The sequence below is a fragment of the Callorhinus ursinus genome, unplaced genomic scaffold (genome assembly GCF_003265705.2).
Source record: "Callorhinus ursinus isolate GAN/ISIS: 27379988/994484 unplaced genomic scaffold, GSC_fseal_2.0 scaffold24, whole genome shotgun sequence".
NCBI lineage: Eukaryota > Metazoa > Chordata > Mammalia > Carnivora > Otariidae > Callorhinus > Callorhinus ursinus.
Window position 1 is genome coordinate 30,256,101 of NW_027397086.1, and position 20,869 is coordinate 30,276,969.

Sequence of the window (20,869 nt, forward strand, 5' to 3'; positions counted from 1 at the left end):
AAGAAAAAGAAGAAGATAGCAGGAGAGGAAGAATGAAGGGGAGTAAGTCAGAGGGGGAGACGAACCAGGAGAGATGATAGACTCTGAAAAACAAACTGAGGGTTCTAGAGGGGAGGAGGGTAGGGGGATGGGTTAGCCTGGTGATGGGTATTAAAGAGGGCACATTCTGCATGGAGCACTGGGTGTTATGAACAAACAATTAATCGTGGAACGCTACACCAAAACAAATGATGTAATATATGGTGATTAACATAACAATAAAAAATTTAAAAAAAAGGACACTATGCCCAGTTAAACTTGAATTTCATCAAGCAGTGAATAATGTTTAGTGTAAGTATGTCCCATGCAACATCAGACAACCCTAAGCAACATCGACTACATTTTGTAACCACTGAGAGACTGACTATACAAATGGACAAGAGCTAGACTCTACATAAAAAAAGAACTCTGACCCAGACCCTGCAGCAACCTGCCCAGGAAACCAACTCCTTATCTACCGTAAACAATTCAGGAAGCCAGCGTGATACAGGTCAGACTTGCAGGAAGCCATATTGTTACCTCTTGTGGCAATCCAAAATGCTAAACAATAACTCCTGTAACAATAACTCCAGCTCCACAAGGCTAGAACTTGATTACTAACTGACAGCTTCCCTAAATTTTATCCCTGCTTCCAACTTAGGACCAACCAGAGAAAGCCAAATACACAGCCCTAAGTGATCACATCGAATGCCTGCCGCTAGCTGGTCTACCTCCAGCTTCCCCATGTCAACAGCTTCCGTAAAGCCACACCTAAAGCCCTCCCTTTCTCCACCATACAGCCTTTTCACTCCCTTGCCTGACTTTGAGTCTCTGCTAAAACCTAAGTGATGATGGCTGACCCCCCTCCTGTACCACGCTCCGAATAAATAGGCTTTGCTTTTCTCATTTGGTTGGTCTTAGGTTTATTTCCACATTGCAGATGGCATTCATGTTCAAAAGGACCTCTCAGAGGTATGCAAAGCAGGAATTTCCTCACTACCACTTTCTCAGAACCAGGAATTAAACCATATAAATGACGGCTCACAGAGAATCCAGAAGTCAGTTTAGCCACTGGCTCTGTTACCCACCTTCTATAAAGTCAGTGTCAGGGGAAGTGGGGCCCACACTCACTGCGCCATGAGTCTAATGACCCCAATGGGAGCATGTGGGCAGAGTGCATGGCCAGGATGCAGAGGTCTAGGATTCCTCCTGCAAGGGAAGCCATCTCCAATGTCCCTCTATTTTTACCAGGATGATGGGTATGGGAGGAGGCCTGGGATCCAGCAGCTGTCACCATGGAAAGCCACAGAACATCCAGATGGGTTCTCAAGGTGGGAGGCCCATGTGAGCCACGTCACTCAGCAGGAAAGTGCGCAGACCTGACTAAAGCCAGCTTTAGAACCAACCTCTCACTGGATCCCTTGGGGTCTCAGAGCTGTGAGCACAGGTGGTACATTCTGAGGACAGTCTGGTGAAGCAACAGGGTGGTCTCTGGCCTAATGTCTGGGGGGTGAGGGAAGGCATCTGGGAAGGGGAGATCCTGGGCAGCCCGGCTTCCCTACCTTCCTGTTGAAGTGGCACTGGCACTGGACAAGGCTTTCCTCATGAAATGTTCCCCCCGGTTCTGGTGTCGCTTCAGGCCTTTGGGTGATGAGTGAATGCCCAGGACAAGAACAGAGGATCCGAGGTGAGGATGGGCCAGGTGGTAACACCAGCGCCCCCACCACCAGTGCCCTGAGACCCACAGGCCGCTGTGCCTCTACCTGTCTGGGAGCGGTCTTTGTCACACTGCTGGGTTGAGCATTTTTCGTCAGGAAGTCTGAAACCAAAGGAAAGGAGATGAGCTTTTCCCCCGTGACCATGAGGACAGCTCAGGCCAGGCACTGGGTACCATCCCAGTTAGCCCACAATACCATGTGTATCAGTCCCATTAGAGCCCCATTGCAGAGGAGGAAACTGAGGCTCAAGAGGAAAAGCCCCTATACAAAGTCACAGGCTGTCAGGGGTGGGAACCTCATGTGTGGGACCCCACACATGGTCCCTGAAGGCTCAGGGCCATAAACTATGGTGGCAGGGCCCTGTTGTACACCCCATGGCCACTCACTTCAGGATCTTCTTGACCACTTCCACAGCTGGGTCTTCAATCATGGGCTTCCCCATGCGGCTCGGCTGGGCGAAGGACTCGGGGGTGACCAAGTCTATCTTGGCCTCCTCTTCAAGGGCTTCTGAAGACATCATGATGTCACTCTCTCCCTCTAGGTCGGTCATGACATTGTCCTACAGGCCCAAGAGAAGGACCTGAGTGGGTGGGCCCAGCCTCAGTGCCAGGGATGCAGGCAGCCTGGGTTCATGTTCCCAGGGCCTGCTGCTGGAGGCCAGCTGCCTGATTCTCTGAGCCTCGATTTTCCTTTTAAAAAATGGTAATGGTCATATCTCCTTCAAAGTGTCATTCATGCATGCATGCATGCATTTTAGTGTGCATGTTGGCTTTCAAAATGTTTCCCGAGTACCTGCATTCAGCAAGGCGCTGGGACACAGTGTAGAGAGGTAACATGTGACCCTTGTCTTTACGGGGTATACAGTCTGGTCAGAGAGACAAACATTTAATATGCGTTTCTACAAATAAATATTTGGTCAAGACAGGGACCAGTGCTGTGAAGAAATTCCAGAGTCATGGACTTATAAGGCCATGTAGATATGTCCAGGCACTGTTCGTGAAAGGGAGGAGTGAATGAAAGTGCCCACAAGGGAGTGGCCCAACACCCCCCACAAGTTGGATCTTAGAGAAAGGGTAGGAGCGGTGGCCCACAGCGAGTGCTTAGTTAGGCTGATTCCTGTCTTACTGAGTCTCGTCTCAGCAGGGGGCTGTAAGAGGGCAGGACCCCAGCTGGACTCCCAAGTTCTGTCTGGAAGGGCGCAGTACCGGTGGTGTGATGGAGGCTTAGTATTGGTGGCGAAGAGACTCCCCGTAGAAGGAAGCACTGGTGGCAGTAAGGTGGCCAGGACAGAACTTGCGGGGGGTCCACTTATGCCCACACTGGGTCTATGACACTCCCCCCGTGGAAGTTGGTTGGGTGCCTCAGGCATTCAAAGCCTGGTGTGAGAGGCTGAGTATGGGGTGAGGGTGACACAAGCTCTGCCCTTTTGGGGCACAGAGTCCAGAGGGACAGCCCCTACAATGGAGACCTCACTCTGGGGTCTGTGAGAGAAGGCTCAGGGGTAAGCCATGTCTTTGGGGTGGGAGTGAGGGCGAGAAATGAAGAGGCCATGGAGGGCAGGCTGAGGAGGCTGCTGTAAAGGCCCAGTCTAAGGGTCTGCATTTCACCCTGAAGGCAGAAGAGTGGCACAGTCAGACTGACCTTCTCCAATGTTTGGTCTGGCTGCAGCTCAGGGAGTAGATCACGAGGGGCAGTGAGAGGGAAAGGGCCCACAGGTGGGCAAGGAGAGGGGGTGAGGGTGGGGTGGGGAGAAGCCAGTGGTTGCTCATGGGTGTGGGTAGGAAGGAAGAGGCTGAAAGGTAAGGCTGCCTGAGAGCCAGCTGGCGGGGTAAGCTGAAGGTCCTGGCGGAGATGAGGAGGTGGTGTCAAGAAGTGAGGGGTCTTCTAAAGAGACCAAGGTGAGGAAGTGGCCTATCTGGGATTTGAACCCAGATCTGACTGCATAGCCTATAGTCTTTCCAAGGCATCCTAGTAGGCCTGGTGTCTAATAGGAGCCTGGGAGTCTCCTATTCCCTTAGGCTCTGCTGAGCCCTGTGGGTCTCCTAGGAGCTTAGACCTGATGGCTCCCCCACCATCCCCCACTGCCCAGTCCCTTCCTTTACTGTCCGTTACTTACAGTAAAGACCACTTGAGTCACAGACACTGTGTCCAGCCTACAATTGAGGTAGTGAATCCTCTGGCCCAGTTTTTCTTTCCAAGTCTGGACGAAGCCAAGGAGGTCTTCTGAGGTCACCGTCTAGGGGAAGAAAGCCACAGGAAATAGGCTGAAGGACGGCCAGTTGCCTCCATCCGAACTGCAGACCTCTTGGTTCTGTGGAGGCCCCTCCCTTTCAGGGAGGGCTCTGAGAGAGTGAGAGATGCTGGCCAGCTCTTCTGGGCAGTTGCACTGGGGCAGCAAATCCTTCAATGATGGGGCATCAGGAATTCTAGTCCTGGTTTTATGGGTTCATTCTGGGCAAATGATTTAAATTTGCTCAACTTGGTTTCCTCATCTGTATGGTGGGGACCCAGAATGTTCCCTGGGATCTCTTCTAGCTCTGACACTCTTAGAAGGAAATGTTTGGCCCGAGATGGCCAGGTTGTGTAGGAGTGAAATGACCACAGCCTTTCTGGAAGATGACCTAATAAGGTCAGATACACATCCCCCTCCCATGCCCTGAAGTGTGCAGGGAAGCACCTGTAAGGATGTTCAGCTTCACCATGCATCCCACATATCGCTTGGCAGTCCTCACACTTGGTCCCCTGAATCGTTCACTGACCTATGTAGACAACCCAGGCCAGGAGGTGCCTTGGCCTCTTCTGCTTCCTTCACTTCCAGTGCACTCTGAGTCCTAACCATTCCCCTGCCACTCAACTCTGGAATCAGATGTCTCTGCTGGCAACCTGTCCAGGCCACTATTCTCTCTGCCTCAGTCATGACACCCTGCCTCGCTCCTCCTTCCTTCCCTGCCTTTCTGCACACAGCAGCCAGGAGGCCCTCTTCGTGCGTGGCAGTGAGCATGTGACCCTAGCCACATCCATCCCTGGTCCCCACTGCCTTCACCACGCATCCCATTGTTCCTGTCTCCTGATCACTGCTTTGCAGAAATAGCCAACCAGTCTCCTCCATCAACACACGATTGCCTGCCCAGCCAAGTTCATGCTCCCCTGCCCTGGCCAGGAGGCTCTGCAAGCCCCAGGCACCCTGTCCAACACCCTGACACCACCAGGAGGGGACAGTGAGGGGGTTGGGGAGGTGAGGAAATGTGGAAGGGCAAATGTTTCTGCTCTGGAAGAGGCAGAGCTGTCCCTAGAGGGTCTGTTCAAGGGGTCACTTCAGATTAACCTACTTTCCCTGTGTTCCCCAGGGATGTGCTGAAATTACTGCAAGAAAATACAGAGGTCACTGGGGGCCCTGCAAAAAATGAGAATAAGATGAGGGACATGTATTCACTCTGTGCTTTGTGGATGTTTGAACTTTCTTCAAGAAGCATGTGTTACTATGCAAGAAAAAGTAATAAAGATAGAAACTAAATGTCCTCTCAGTGTTGACAAAAATAAAACCTCAACTCTGTCACTGAAATGGAAGAGAAAAGACTTGGTGAGGAAGGAACATCCCACTCAAGAAACCTCCAGCTGAGACATCTGGTTCTCAAGTGCCTGGTTGAGCTGCTGAGAAAACACTGCTCAGAGAGGCCAGGACAAATGTTGAACAGGACACAGAGAAGTGTGCTCATGGGGGAAAACAAGCAAGGAAACAACATAAACATGCAGAGACCTGCTATGCTGATCCATATTGCTTTCATTTGGACTCTTCACAGTTTATACGTAGAAAACAGAAGTCACCAGTGTATGTGCAATGATCAAAACACCAAGCAAATGAAAAATCAAACAAAAAAAGTGGTTGTTCAGAGGGTAGAGTCCCACTTCTATTTTTCATCTAGGGCTGAGTTCCAATTACAGGGAAGGATGCCTGGTGACATCAGAAGGGGAATGAGGTCAGACGGAAGCCCCACACTCACTGCACTCTACAAGCCTGCCTAGGAGGGGCTGGGGGCTGGAGGAGGTGGCTGTGTTTTCTTTTCTTCCTTAATTTCACTGAATAAAGCAGGGGTTAAGTGGGAAGGCTCAGAGGCCTCTCTGGAGCTGGAGAAATCTTGATGAAAGATGTAAGTTTACTTCCAGTTTATAATTCTTGTGTAATGCACCTTTACTATTCATAGCTTAGTAAATACCAAATACTTACTTTTTTATCTCCCTTTGAGTTTCGACACATTTCTACTTTCCTTTGGAGCTGTTCCAGAGAAGAATTTAATCCATCTGTTTGCAAATTGGATTTTGCGACCTAGAAAAACCAGAGGTTCCATGATTTGTTTCTAGTTTCTATTTTGATCAGGAAAATGTTCAGCAAAATATATTATCTGACAGATGAAGTCAATATTGAAAAAATGAAATGGGGGGGAATGCACAATGTTATCAGAAACTAGATCAATGCAAATGTAAAAGCATTTTTTGTTTTGTTTTGTTTTTTACTCTCAAACAGATAAGGTTTAAAAACAAAATCAACAACCCACAGTAGTGGTTGAGGGCACTGTCCCACTGGTGAGTGTTGTCTGCATAAGCCACCTGGAAAACATGAGAAGCCCTAAAACATTCATGCTCTGCCCTAGTAATTTCAGCTCTGGGAGATACCCTATGGACATAATCAGAGTTTCCTGTGCAAGGGTGTTTGGTATAATAATAAGTGAAATCCACCAAATTTTCCTCCAAAAAGGAATGGCTAAGTAAAAATAGCAACACATTCAGGAGAGAGAAGCAATCATAGTAGTGTTTTTGAAAGAATCTTTAAAGATTTTATAACTCAAAAAATTGTATAAATAGCAAGAAGCCAGTTTTGTTCTTTGTGCATATATACATATATGTATTATATATTATATATGCACACATATATACTATATATGAACTCTTTCCATATGTGGAAAAAAGCTTAAAAATAAGTCAAAATCATTCCTGGCTTTATTGAGATATTATTGACATATAACATTATGTAAGTTTAAGGTATACAAATGTGTTGATTTGATACACTTATATATTGCAAAATAGTTATCATCATAACGTTAACTGATACCTCCACCACATCAAATAATTACCATTTCTTTTTTGTGATGAAAACATTTAAGATCTACTCTCTTTGCAGATTTCAAGTATATAACGTAGTATTATTAACTATAATGCCATGCTGCACATTAGATCCCCAGAACATATTTGTCTTATAACTGAGTTTTTACCCACTGACCCTCAGCTCCGCATTTCCCATACCCCTCAGTCCGCATTTCCCATAACCCTGTCACCATTCTACTCTCTGTTTCTATGAGTTTGGCTTTTTTAGATTCCACAAAAAAGTGAGATCATACGGTATTTGTCTTTCTCTCTCTGACTTATTTCACTATGCATAATGCCCTCAGGGTCCATACATGTTGTCACAAATGGTAGGATTTCCTTCCTTTTCATGGTCAAATAATGTTCCATTGTGTATATATATATATATACATATATATATATATATATATATATATATACACGTCTTCTTTATCCATTTGTTGGTTTAGAGACACTCTGCCTGTTTCCACACCTCAGCTATTGTGAATAATGCTGCAATGAACATGGAAGTGCAGATATCTCTTCAAGACCATATTTTCCTTTCCTTTGGATATATACCCCACAAAATGGGATTGATGGATCATATGGTGGTTCCATCTTTAGTTTTTTGAGGAAGCTCCATACCATTTTCCACAGTGGCTGCACCAGTTTGCATTCCCCCAAACAGTGCACAAGAGTTCTTTTTTCTCCACATCCTTGCCATCAGTTATTATCTCTTGTCTTTTTGATGATAGCCATTCTAACAAGTGTGAGTTGATACCTCATTGTCATTGGGATTTGTCTTTCCCTGATGATGAGTGATTTTGAGCACCTTTTCACTTACCTGTTGGCCATTCGTATGTCTTTTTTTGGAAAATGTCTATTCAGTTCCTCTGCCCATTTTTAAATCATATTGTTTGCTTCTTTTGCTATTGAGTTATATGAGTTCTTTATATATTTTGGATATTAACCTCTTATCAGATATATTATTTGCAAATATTTTCTCCTATTCCATAGGTTATCTTTTCATTTTGTTCTTTCTTTTTTTTAAAGATTTTATTTATTTATTTGACAGAGAGAGACATGGCGAGAGAGGGAACACAAGCAGGGGGAGTGGGAGAGGGAGAAGCAGGCTTCCCGCCAAGCAGGGAGCCCAATGCGGGGCTTGATCTGAGGACCCTGAGATCATGACCTGAGCCGAAGGCAAATGCTGGATGACAGAGCCACCCAGGTGCCCTTATTTTTGTTCTTTCTTTTGCTGTGCAGAAGCTATTCAGTGTGATGCAGCCCCACTAGTTAATTTTTGCTTTTGTTGCTTGTGCTTTTGGTGTCACATCCACAAAATCATTGCCAAGACTAATTAATATCAAGGAGTTTTTCCCCATGTTTTCTTCCCAGAGTTTTAAGGTTTTGGGCCTTACGTTTAGGACTTTAATCCATCTTGAGTTAATTTTTGTGTGTGGTGTAAGATAGGGGTTCAATTTCATTCTTCTGCATGTGGTGATGCAGTTTTCCCAACACCATTTATTCAAGAGACTATCCTTTCCCCCATTGAGTACTCTTAACTTCCTTGTCAAATATTAGTTGACTGTATATGTGAGAGTTTATTTCTGAACTTTTGATTTTGTTTCATTGGTCTAGATGTCTATTTTTATACCTGTACCATACATTTTGGTTATTATAGCTTTGTAGTATTGTTTGAAATAAGGAATTGTGATGCTTTGCTCTTCGTTTTCAGGATTGCTTTGGCTATTCATAATCTATTGCAGTTCCATAGAAGTTTTAGGATGGATTTTCCTATTCCTGTGAAAAATTCCAATGGGATTTTGATAGGGATTGCACTGAATCTATAGATAGACTTGGGTAGTATGGACATTTTAACAATATTAATTCTTCTGATCCATGAACATGGGATATCTTTCCTTTTGTTTGTGTCTTCTTCAATTTCTTTCAACAGATTCTCATAGTTTTCAGTGTATAGAACTTTCATCCCCTTTGTTAAATTTATTCCTAAGTGTTTTATTGTTTTTGATGCTAATGTGAATGAGATTGTTTTATTTCTTTTTTAGATGTTTTGCTGTTAGTATATGCAAATACAACTAATTTCTTGATGTTGATTTTGTATCCTACAACTTTGCTGAATTTGTTGATCAGTTCTACCAGTTTTTTTGATGGATTTTCTATATATAAGATCATATGTTCTGTAAACAAAGATGATCTTACTTATTCCTTTTCTTTTGAATGCCTTTTATTTCTTTTTCTTGCCTGATCATTCGGGCTAGGATTTCCAGTACTATGTTGAATAGGTGTGGTGAGAGGGGGCACCCTTCTCTTCTTCCTGATCTTAGATAAAACACTTCCAAACATTCATTGTTGAGTATGATATTAGCTGTGGGCTTGTCACATATGGCCTTTATTATACTTATGTATGTTCCTCCTTTATGTACTTTATTTAACAAATTTATCAAGAAAAGATGTTGTACATCGTCAAATGCTTTTTTTGCATCACTTGTGATGATTAAATGATTTTTATCTTTTATTCTATTAATATGGTGTCGCATTGATTGATTTGTATATATAGAACCATCCTTGCATCCCAGAGATAAATGACACTTGATCATAGTATATAACGTGCTGTTGAATTTGGTGTGCTAATATTTTGTTGAGGATTTTTGCATCTATATCCATCAGGGATATTGGTCTGTAGTTTTCTTATAGTGTTCTTATCCGTCTTTGGTATCAGGGTGATGCTGACTTTGTAAAATGAATTTTGGAGTATTCCCTCCTATACTATTTTTTTGGAAGAGTTTGAGAAGAATTGGTGCTAAATTTTCTTTAAATGTTTGGTAGAATTCACCCATGAAATCATAAGGTCCTGAGTTTTCTTTTTTGGGAGGTTTTTGATTACTGGTTCAATCTCCTTATTCATTATTGGTCTCTTCAGATTTCCCATTTGTTCATGATTCAGTCTTGGTAGCTTTGTTTCTAGAACTTCTTCCATTTCTTCTAGGTTATCCAATTCATTGGCATATAATTAGTCATAGTAGTCCTAAGATTCTTGTATTTCCGCAGTATCGGTTGCACTGTCTTCTCTTTCATTTCTGATTTTATTCGAGTCTTGTCTCTTTTTTCTTAGTCTAGCTAAAGGTTAGTTGATTTTGTTTATCGTTGAAAACCATCTCTAGTTTTACTGATCCTTTCTATTGTTTTTCTGATCTCTATTTCATTTATTTCTGATCTGATTTTTGTGATTTCCTTCATTCTGCTAACTTTGGGTAATTTTTTTTCCTAGTTCCTTGAGGTATACAGTTAGGTTATTTATTTAAGATCGTTGACTTCAGTTCACATTTTGGTTTCACATTCAAGAGTTCTGTGCTCTTGTCTAAGTCACTTAATTACTCTCTGCCTCAGTTTCTTTTCTCTAAAACAGGGGAAAAAACAATACTTGCTTCATACAGTTCTTGGGAGGACTAACACAGCTGATCAAAATAAGTCAGTTAGCAGGATATATGGTGCATAATAACACAATGAATCCTAGAGGCTATTATGTTAATATCTGTCTCCCTGGCTGGAGTTCAAGTCCCATGGGGCAGAGCCCACAGTCGTATCCCCAGCACTTGGGACAGTGTCTAGCATGCAGGTGAGGAATGAATCTGTCCCACCTCACACTTGATGTTCACTTGCAGATTTGTCAGCAACCGCTGGATTTTCTCTATGAAAATAAGGTCCACAGACAGGTTATGGAATTTGCTTTCAAACTTGCTGATGACATCATTGGCCTGTAAAGATATATAAAAAGTAAAGGAGGGGGGTTTAATTTGGAACTTACAGACTTTGGAAGCAGAGGGGGACAGGCTCAATTTTTTGGAAAAGGGGGCTTGGCAGACCCATCAGGCAATGAGCAAGGGTGACCTGGGAGCCTGGCTGGAGGCCAGGGGCAGGACTCCCTGACCTGGTCCAGGTATTCACTCTCCATCTTCTCCATGTTGATCATGATTAAACTTTCAACAAACTCTATTCGGGAAGCTTCCTTCTCCAGTCGATGACACAGTAAGTCAATTTCTTCAGAAGAAAAGTTGCCTCCCTCAGAAAACAATCTGAAAATAGTTTGAGAGAAATACAAACCACTGATCAGACCTGAAACTTCCCACCCATTCCAAAACCTGTGGTTGACAAAGCTTTAGAAACTATAAGATCACAGAAAAATGAATACAGGTGATTCAAAGATGGAAGCAGTGAAATAACCCAAATGTCCTTCAAGGGGGGAACAGAGAAACAATATGTGGTGTTTACACACAATGGAGTAGTACCCAGCCTTAAGGAGGAATGACATTCTGACATATGCCAAATGATGACTCTTGAAGATACTATGTTAAGTGAAATAAGCCAGACACACAAAAGGACAAACACTGTATTATTTCACTTATATAAAGCACCTATGGTAGTCAAATTCACAGAGACAAAAAATGGAATTACAACTGTCAGGGGCGGGGGGAGGAGAGTGGGAGTTAGTATTTAATGCATTCAGAGTTTCAGTTTATGAAGATGAAAAATTTTGGAGATGGATAGTGGTGATGGTTGCACAACAATGTGAATGTACTTAATGCTACTGAACTAACTGTCCACCTGAAAAATGGTTAAAATGCAGAGTTTTATGTCATATATTTTGTCACAATAAAAAAGTAAGGAAAACAAGACCACTTCTCGAGAGAGAAAGCCCAGTGCCCACAGAGGCCCTGGATGTGGGCTCCCACCTGCAGTGCTTGATGAACTCAATGTTGGTTAAGCGAAGCTTGCCCAGGCTCTCCTCCAAGTACTGGCGGAAGCTGCGCAGGGACACCTGGATGACATCAACATAGCTAAGCAGCTCCCGGTGCAGCGTGCTGCTGAGACTAACCAGCCTGTGGGACACAGGAGGGCAGGGTGGTGACCCGGGTATGGAAGGGCAGCCTGGGGGCTGCTTGAGCTCCACTGCTGTGCCCAGCTGTGGGGTCACAGAACCACAGCCATGTTCCTCTGGGTAGAAAAAGAGGCTAAAAGGAAACTCAAAATGCCAGTGTGTTCAGGACAGTGTGGAACTCTCCATGTGCTGTAGCAGAGGACATCCCTCTCCTCTCTCTAGCCCTCGCCATCAAATTACTAAAGGAATCCCCAGGTCCCACTGGATCTTCAGCCTCCCTGCAGTGATCTGTCTTTCTCTAACTCCCAGCAATGTGGCTCCTGGGGCTAGTGCTCCCCTGAAGGAGCACCCTGCAAGTTTCCTCTTTACCTTTCAGTCCACCCTAACCAGCAGCCTCTTGTGTACCAGACGCCTGTGAGGGCTCCTCACCTGTTACCTGAATGAGGACTCCCTGAGCACGTAAGAGCCTCCATCTCAAATCCCTGAATGGCCGCCTTGGAAGCGCTCACTCTGACGTGAGCACATCCTCACCTCAAGCTGGGCCAGTGCTCCTTCCTAAGGGGAAAATTCTGTCTCTTCTTTATCTTCCTCCAGCCCAGGCCGGGGGGCGGGGGGGTTCCTGCAGGAAGCTCTTCCTGATTCCCCTTGATGGAAGTGGGCTTACCCCGCATGGACATTTCAGGGCAGGTTAGTAGCATCCCTGCATCCTGTCCATGTGTGACCTTTTTTCTCTCCCTGGCTGCTCACCCGGCCCCCAGCCCCCAGCCCCCCACCAGACAGTTCACACAGTTAGACTCTGACTTGTGTGAAGAGGTGAGCTGAAAAGAGAAGGTTGCTGTGGGGCCTGGAAAACTGACTCGTATCCACCAGGATAGAGCAGCCAAAGGCTGGCATCTCTTGTCTGGGATTCCAGGCACCTCACCTCTGGCTCTTTGTGGCATTCAAGAAGATGTGCTCCATGTCGTAAATCTTGCGGCGGAAGTTTTTGCTCTTTATGTTTTGCTCTTCTTGGAACTGGCAGAACATCAGCCTCTGCTTCCTTAGCGTCTCGGTCACCCCAGCACAGTGGCTGTCCAGCCGCTCTTGATGAAGCAAGAGCTCAGCTGAAAAAGGACGAGGGGGAGCTGAGACCCTCTGGGATCCTCTCCTGGATGTGACAGCCACCCTCACCAGGGCCTGGCTTGGGAATGGGTGCAGATCTGAGAGAGGCCAATCTGAGAGACTGCCCCAGGGTCTCTATGGAGAGGAGGCTGCCCAGGCTGTGGGGGGGGGGGACTTCTAGGGTGGAGTAAACGGAATGAGGATTTGGCTTCAAGGGCTCCATCAGAGGCCTTTAGAGCTCGCAGATAGCCCCATCTTCCTACTGCCTGTAGGTGAAAGTGCAGTCATCCCAGCTCTGCCAAAATGAGTGCAGGGACTCTGGGACCTTGTTTCTCTGACCTCAATCTCCCCATCGTGCACTGGGGCAGGGAGCCAGGGAAGGGGCAGGAAATCAGCCTTCATAGAGCATCTCAATTTATATTTACATTTAATGCACACATTTTCCAGATGAACACAATGAGGTTCCAAACCCAAGCAGGGCTCCCCAGGCCGCAAGCATAGGGACTCCAGGCCAGGCTGTCTGATTCCATAATTCTGTCACTGTTCCAGGCAGGGGGAGTTTGGTTGGGACCATGTGGGGTCACTTGGGGAGCTCAAAGGGTCTATAAAAATGTTTGAAGTGTGACCCAACTGAAAACCCAACAGGGTCATCGAGGATCCAAGTAAAAGTACGCCACCTTCTAATGGAGCCCTCTGCCTAAGAGAGAAATGGCACCTCTTTTTAAGTTGTAAATTGTAAGCTTAAATTAATGGGTACCACTTGCTCATGATTCCTCACTGTACCCTTTCAGGGAGAGTTAATTACCACCAACAATATCCCCTTCTGCAAGTAAGGGAGGGATCAGAGAGGTCAGGTAACATGTCCAGAGTCACACAGCCAGAGAGGCTGATCCTAATAGCTCTGATTCCTGAACTACAAGCTTGCCTCTAGAACACCTGCTATGCAGGTATGTATCTGATAGGTGTGTGAGCAGATCTGGCATTCACACAGCTAAAACAGGACAATACTCTTCATTCTAGTATCTAAAGTCCTGTTTAAAAAAAATTTTTTTTTAATTTCAAATGTGGGTTCTGAGTACTGACTTGTCTGCCAGCCTGAGGGGTGGAACCCTCACACAGGGGCACCTAATGAATGTAGAACCTCGGTGGCACAGACTCCAGCTGTGTGGGGCAGGGCAGCCTTCTCAAGCGGGGTCTGTACCTGCCCTGACATTATGGATGTCCTTTTCAATGCGCTTGGCTCTTGGCTCATGCAGATGCTGACGCAGCTCCAATTCTGAATCCAGCTCATCAATCTTGGTGGTCACCATGACCCGGGTTTTGAGGACACATTGGTCAAACCACTTCTCTAGGTGGTCAAAAAAGCCAGCTCGAAGTCTGAGGGAGAGACCAGTGAGGGTCAGCTCTGCCAGCGGCAGTGACCAGGGAGAGAGCTTTCCATATTGATACAGAAAGTTCTTCCCCCCTTCACTTCTTCCTTATTTTATTTCCCAACTATATTATATTCCTTTGTCTGGATGGACCACCATGAATTTAACCAGACTCCTGCAGGAGGACACTGGATGGTTTCCAACCATTTGTTCTTCAAAAAAGCCTGCAACGTCAAGTGTAAAATTTCTATAGGATACATTTCCTGAACTGGAATTGTTGAATCAAAGGCTAGAACACATGTGTGGATCTTGAAGATATGACTTATCTGCTTTCATGGCAAGGCAACCGGAACTGCCATCTGCAATAACAGTTCCCATTTCTCCACAGCCTCAGAGCAGATTGCCAAGCTTTTGAATTTATCAATTTCATCATGGTTTGACTGAAACTGAGCATACTGGCATGTGTTTAAGACTATTTAATTTCTTTTTCTACATACAATCCATTAATATCTTTTGCCCATTTCTCCATTGTGTAGATGCTGTTTTTCTTATCAATTTCTTTATATGGGCACTCCTTATATATTGGGAACATAAGGTCACTTGATTGTGATGTGAGCTGCAAATAGTTTTCCCAACTCATCACTTCTTCCTTATCAAAATTTATGTATTGTTAAGATGGCTATGTATTGTGAAAGTGTTGGTTTTCCCCCAAATTTATTGATAGATTCAATTCAATAAAATTTATCTATAGATTCAATGCAATCAGGACACCTGGGTGGCTCAGTTGGTAGAATCTGACTCTTGGTTTTGGCTCAGATCATGACCTCATGGGTCATGAGATCAAACCCCACGTCGGGCTCCAAGCTCAGTGGGGAGTCTACTTGAAAATTCTCTCCCTCTGCCCCTCCCCACCTTGCATGCACACACACTGTCTAAAATAAATGAGTAAATCATTTTTTAAAAAATAAATAAAAATAAAAAGCTCAGCAGATGTCTTCTTCCAGAAACTGATAAGCTGATCTCAAGTTTATGCAGAAATGCAAATGGCCAAGGATAGTTAAGGAGAAGGCTGAAGTTGGAGAAGTTACACTACCAGTTATTAAGATTTACTATAAAGCTACAGTAATCAGGCAGGGTGAGGTAGTAATGCAAGGATAGAGACACAGAGAAACAGAAAGGAAGTGCGGCAGAGCAGTGGGGAGAGGAGAGTCTTCTGGGGTCAAGTGGTTATCCATTTAGAAAGAAATGAATCTGACTCCTATCTCACACATAAACAAAATTAATTCCAGGTGGATTTTACATCTATATGTGGAAATTTAAAACAATAACATTTGTAGCAAATACCATAGGAGGATACTTTCATGACCTTAGGGCAAGCAAAGATTTCTTAGATAAGACAGAAAGCACTCTAACCCTAATGAAAAAATGTTGATGAATAGGACCTTATTACAAATAAGAATTTCTTTTCATCAGAAGATGCCTTTAGGTGAGTTAAAAAAAAAAAAAGGCAAGCACAGAGAGGGATAAACATTTGCCACGTATTTACCTAACAACAACCTCATATCTAGGATAGGTAACTTACTCACATAAATTAATAAGAAAAAAGATTGACAATCCGCCAGGAAAAAATAAGCAAAAGATTTGACTAGGCATTTCAGAAAAGATAACCAAATGGTCAACAAGAATATGAAAAGGTACACATCATTACTCTTCAGGAAAATGCAAATTAAAATCACAATGAAACACCACTACATGTACACTGGAATGGCTAAAACAAAAACTGTTGGCAATACCAAGTACTGATGAAGATGTGGAACAAATGGAACTCTCACACACTGTTGGAAACTGTTAAAACAAAATCACTTTTGAAAACTCTTTGGTAGTATCTTTTGGTTGTATCTTCTCAAGAGGGAGATACATATAACCCTAAGTCCCAATAATTCCACTCTCAGTTATGTATCTAACAGAAATGGAGACATATGTTCACCAAAAGACTTGTACAAGAATATTTAACCCATGGAATGGGAGAAGATATTTGCAAATGACATATCAGATAAAAGGCTGGTATCCAAGATCTATAAAGAACTCATCAAATTCAACACCCAAAAAACAAATAAACCAGTCAAGAAATGGGCAGAAGATATGAACAGACAACTTCTCCAAAGACAACATAAAAATGGCTAACAGACGCATGAAAAAATACTCCACATTACTAGCCACCAGGGAAATACAAATCAAAACCACAATGAAATACCACCTTACACCAGTAAGAATGGCTAAAATTAACAAGACAGGGAACAACAAATGTTGGCGAGGATGTGGAGAAAAGGGAACCCTCTTGCACTGTTGGTGGGCATGCAAACTGGTACAGCCACTCTGGAAAACAGTATAGAGGTTCCTCAAGACATTAAAAATAGAGCTACCCTATGACCCAGCAATTGCACTACTGGGTATTTACCCCAAAGATACAGATGTAGTGAAAAGAAGGGGCACATGCATCCCAATGTTCATAGCAGCAATATTCACAATAGCCAAACTGGAAGGAGCCAACATGTGCTTCATCTGATGAATGGATAAAGAAGATGTGGTTCATATATACAATGGAATATTACTCAGTCAACAGAAAGGATGGATACCTATCATTTGCATCGACATGGATGGAACTGGAGCGTATTATGCTAAGTGAAATAAGTCAAGCAGAGAAAGACAATTATCATATGGTTTCACTCACATGTGGAACATAAGAAATAGCACAGAGGACTATAGGGGAAGGGAGGGAAAACTGAATGGGAAGAAATCAGTGAGGGAAACAAACCACGGGAGACTCTGGACTCCAGTTAACAACTGAGGGTTGCAGAAGGGAAGGGGGTTGGGGGAATGGGGTAACCAAGTGATGGGTATTAAGGAGGGCACATGATGTGATGAGCACTGGGTGTAACACACAACTTATGAATCACTGAACACTACATCAGAAACTAATGACGTATTATACGTTGGCCGATTGAACTTAAAAAAAAAGAAGAAGAAGAATGTTCAGGGTGGCATTGTTCCATTCCCGAATAAAAAACAACCCAAATGTGCCTCAGTAGTAGAATGGATAAAGAAAATGGGTTATGTATTTTTATAATGGAATACCATACAGAAATAAAAATGAGCTGAAACCACATTCAAAAATACATATGAATCTCACAAACATAATGAAAGAATTCCAACATAAAAGAGTACATTTTCTATGATTCCATTTAAATAAAGTTCAAAAACAAGCAAAAGAAGTTAGAATATTTGCTATCCTTAAGGAAGAGAGGGCGGTGCCTGGAGATGAATACACGAAGGGGCTCCTGGAGAGTTGGTCTTGTTCTATTTGGGGGAGGGGTACTGGTTACCAGATGTGTTCCCTTTGGATGATTCATTCATTCATGATTTCTGTACTTTTCAGTATTGTATCCTTCAACATGCAAATCCAATTAGTTTAACACAGAACTTATTCTGGTTAATTCCAAGGCCAGATGGCATAGTGTTTGGTTCAAGACTCTGGAATCACATGGTCTAGATTCATATCCTAGATCCAACTACTTCCTAGCTCAGAGACCTTATCCAAATTAGTAACTCCCTGAGCTTCAGTTTCTTTGTAACATAGGCTAATTATAGTACCTCTTTCATAGTTATTGAGAGCATTAAATCTCAATAAATATTAGCTCTTGTGGCGGTCCTTGCTTTTCTTCTTTAAGGAGAAGACAGACAATGGCCTGTGACAGGGGAAGGAGAAAGGATGAGTTTCAAGTCAAGAGACATTTTCAAGGTAAGATGATGCTGAGGTCAAAGAGAAGAGTCCAAAAGCCTGACTTAACTCCTTCTACTCCCTGTGCATGTCTACACATAGGAGGTAGACTAATCAGGTGATCTCTAGCTGGTTAGTCCTGGCTATGACATTGTAATGTCAGGAGTGCAGTGGAAATGCTATCCTAAAGCCAATTGCAAATTTCCACACTGGGTCCAAATTCAAACACAGAGGCCCAGAAACTTGGGAGTTAGGGGAGATAAATTCTCAGTGGTAGAATTATGGGTCATTTTTATATTCTTCGTTGTACTTTTTTCCATTTTCCAATTTTTGGCAATTAATGTGTCATATAACCAGAGCCAAACACTATGCTGATATAAACTCATACCTAGGGTCTATAGCTACATAATTTAAAAAAAAAAAAAGGAAGGAAGGAAAGAAGAAAGGGAAACTGCAAGATTCCACATGTGCCAGGGGTTCTAAAATCTTGCAGGGAAAACACTATTTCTTATGTACAAGGTCCAGGCCAGCAAGGCATCCTGGGACAGGCGGAGGGGGTTACTCTCACAGAAGATATCTGTGACTACAAATAATTCCTGGAAATTTACTATTTTTGTTTATTGTTTCTCATCTCAACCCTCAGTTGCCTACACATTTTCTTTTTCCAGCCGAAACTAGTCCAATCTTTTGTTATAATACCTCACCTTGTTAATAAACTCAGGACAGGAGAATGAGAATAAAAGGGGTTTCTACTCACTGTTTCTTAATTTGTAAAACTAGTCTGGATGGAATGATCACTTGTTCTAGGAAGTTGGCACTGGAAATGTCATTGATGAGAATGGTAGAAAGGTTGGAATGGGGCTTCTTGCAACTCTTTTCTTGTTGTTCCAGGGTTAGGAAGACAAAATAAGTGTGTCCACTGGAGGTTGTGAAGGACTCCATGTCCTCGTCGGAGATCTCCCCGAGACTCTCTTCCTGGGCTTCAGCCTATGCAGAAGAAGAGACTTTAGACTTGACATCATCAGACAGACCTGGGGATCCAACCACAGGATCCTTGATATCAAGGTTGTAAACCTGTGGGCTGAATCTTGCCTGTAATTATTTTTTGCCCAACATAGCGCTTTCAAAATCGGGAAATTCTACAAAGAATTTGGATTTTGGATTTCTCTTAAAAATCAGAAAATCTGGCAATTCTGAGTCTCCATTCCCACATGGCATTATTGGCTGGAGCTGAGTAATGACTGCACAGGTGCCTTAGACTAAATGGTAGGTGCTCTCCGAAATTCATATCCCCAGTGTGTTGCTATTTGGAGGTGGGCTTTTAGGAGGTGATTAGGTCAGGAGGGAAGAGGCCTCATGAATGGCGTTAGTGCCCTTATAAAAGAGTTGGCTCTTTCCACCATATGAAGACACAGTGAGAATATGGCTGTCTATGAACCAGGAAGTGGGACCTCACCACACACCAAATCTGCCGGCACCCTGATCTTGGGCTTCCCAGCCTCCAGAACAGTGAGAAATAAATTTCTATTGTTTATAAGCTGCCCAGTCTATGGTATTCTGTTATAGCAGCCCCAACAGACTAAGACAATCATCTTCACCACCTGTCACTATTTTACACTTGGTCTCCAGACCTCTTTTCTATTACATCACTGTGGGCATTTGAATTTGGGATCCCTGCTCAAAGACAAGTCTCCTGAGCCAATTCTTCTAGAGCAATGTAGGAAGAGAGTCTTGCAATTTCATGATTACGGAATTCAAGTTACTGGTCTATGAGTTGGAATGTGTTTTGAGGACAAATTTATTAATATGAGAGTAAATTCCCTGCACTCCAAGGAGAGCTCTGTCTGCCAACTTGGATATGGGTCTTTTCTGCTACACAAGAGCATGGGAAGAGAGAGGGAATGGAGAGACTAGGTTGGTCTATACAGGAAAGAAGAGCTGGGAAAGAGATGACCAGGGAAGGACAAGGGAAGCCATACAGTTAAGGGGTGACTTCAGAGTAAGTTGCAGTATAAGATGTTAGGATAAAAAAGTGAATTTTAAAAAGCATTGTTGTGAGATAAGAATTGGATTCCTGTTGACAAAATAAAAGATGTGCATACATTTGTAAATCCCAATGGATACTGCACCACTGGGGACCCCAGCTTGTATTAGGGATACGCAGAGTGAGCCTAGCACGCTCTCCCCATACCCAAGAATGGATCCATTGCTGGCCTACCTCATCCATAAATAAACTCTCATGTTCCTCCTCCTCCCCTTGCTTCTCTTCCTCTTCGTGCTCCTCCTCTTCCTCCTCCTCCTCCTCCTTTGCCTCCTCCTCCGCTTCCTCCTCCTCCTCCTCCTCCTCCTCTTCCTTCTTCTTCTTCTTCTTCTTCCTCTTCTCCTTCTCCTCACTCTCCTCCACCTTTGCCTTCTCTTCCTCCTCCTCCTCCTCCTTTTTCTCCTCCTCCATCTCCTCTTCTTGAACCATCACATTTTCCCGGTTCAGGGATGATTTTAAGGAGCTGTCTCTCTCGACCTGCATTTTCTCTGATTCCTGAACAGATTCCTCACCGGACTCATCCATCTCGTCACTCAGTACAGACTGCTCCTGCTGGCTCACTGCCATCTCCTCAGTTAAGGAAGACTCAAATTCGTGGTCATCTTCTTCTGCCTCTTCTGCTGGCCTGGAGGGACTGGTCCCGCTACTTTCACCTTCCTCACTTGTGCTCATTTCCATTTTAGCCCTCTGCTTGCTTCTCCATTTCCTCATACTCTCCTGGAAGTGCTTTTCGTGTGCTTCTGTTGATGACCAACCCCAAGGCACAAGGAAAAACAGGTTACCAAGGTAGCCTGGATTGGGCCCACCCAGCCCACAAATATACAA

General features: G+C 43.8%; 1 protein-coding gene and 1 long non-coding RNA gene across 4 annotated transcripts in view; one reads left to right on the top strand and one right to left on the bottom strand.

The window, feature by feature from the left end:
- The window catches only part of CCDC180 (coiled-coil domain containing 180), a 62,734-nt gene that overhangs the window by 15,994 nt on the left and 25,871 nt on the right, over window positions 1–20,869 (bottom strand). For 2 of the 3 annotated variants that reach the window (XM_073876696.1, XM_073876697.1), the window contains exons 19-30: window positions 20,222–20,784; window positions 18,761–18,990; window positions 14,057–14,232; window positions 12,677–12,857; window positions 11,609–11,755; window positions 10,807–10,951; window positions 10,517–10,633; window positions 5,962–6,060; window positions 3,853–3,972; window positions 2,123–2,295; window positions 1,782–1,837; window positions 1,581–1,659 (exon numbers count right to left, since the gene is read on the bottom strand). In XM_073876696.1, the coding sequence (XP_073732797.1) occupies window positions 1,581–1,659; window positions 1,782–1,837; window positions 2,123–2,295; window positions 3,853–3,972; window positions 5,962–6,060; window positions 10,517–10,633; window positions 10,807–10,951; window positions 11,609–11,755; window positions 12,677–12,857; window positions 14,057–14,232; window positions 18,761–18,990; window positions 20,222–20,784 (2,086 nt within the window). Of the gene's footprint in view, window positions 1–1,580; window positions 1,660–1,781; window positions 1,838–2,122; window positions 2,296–3,852; window positions 3,973–5,961; window positions 6,061–10,516; window positions 10,634–10,806; window positions 10,952–11,608; window positions 11,756–12,676; window positions 12,858–14,056; window positions 14,233–18,760; window positions 18,991–20,221; window positions 20,785–20,869 lie in introns of those variants that run through there. The other variant, XM_073876698.1, reaches the window with a different exon arrangement.
- On the top strand, window positions 5,758–20,665 carry LOC141369943 (uncharacterized). Its single transcript, XR_012373549.1, has 3 exons — window positions 5,758–5,884; window positions 18,895–19,269; window positions 20,548–20,665. It is a non-coding gene; the product is annotated as an uncharacterized lncRNA (long non-coding RNA).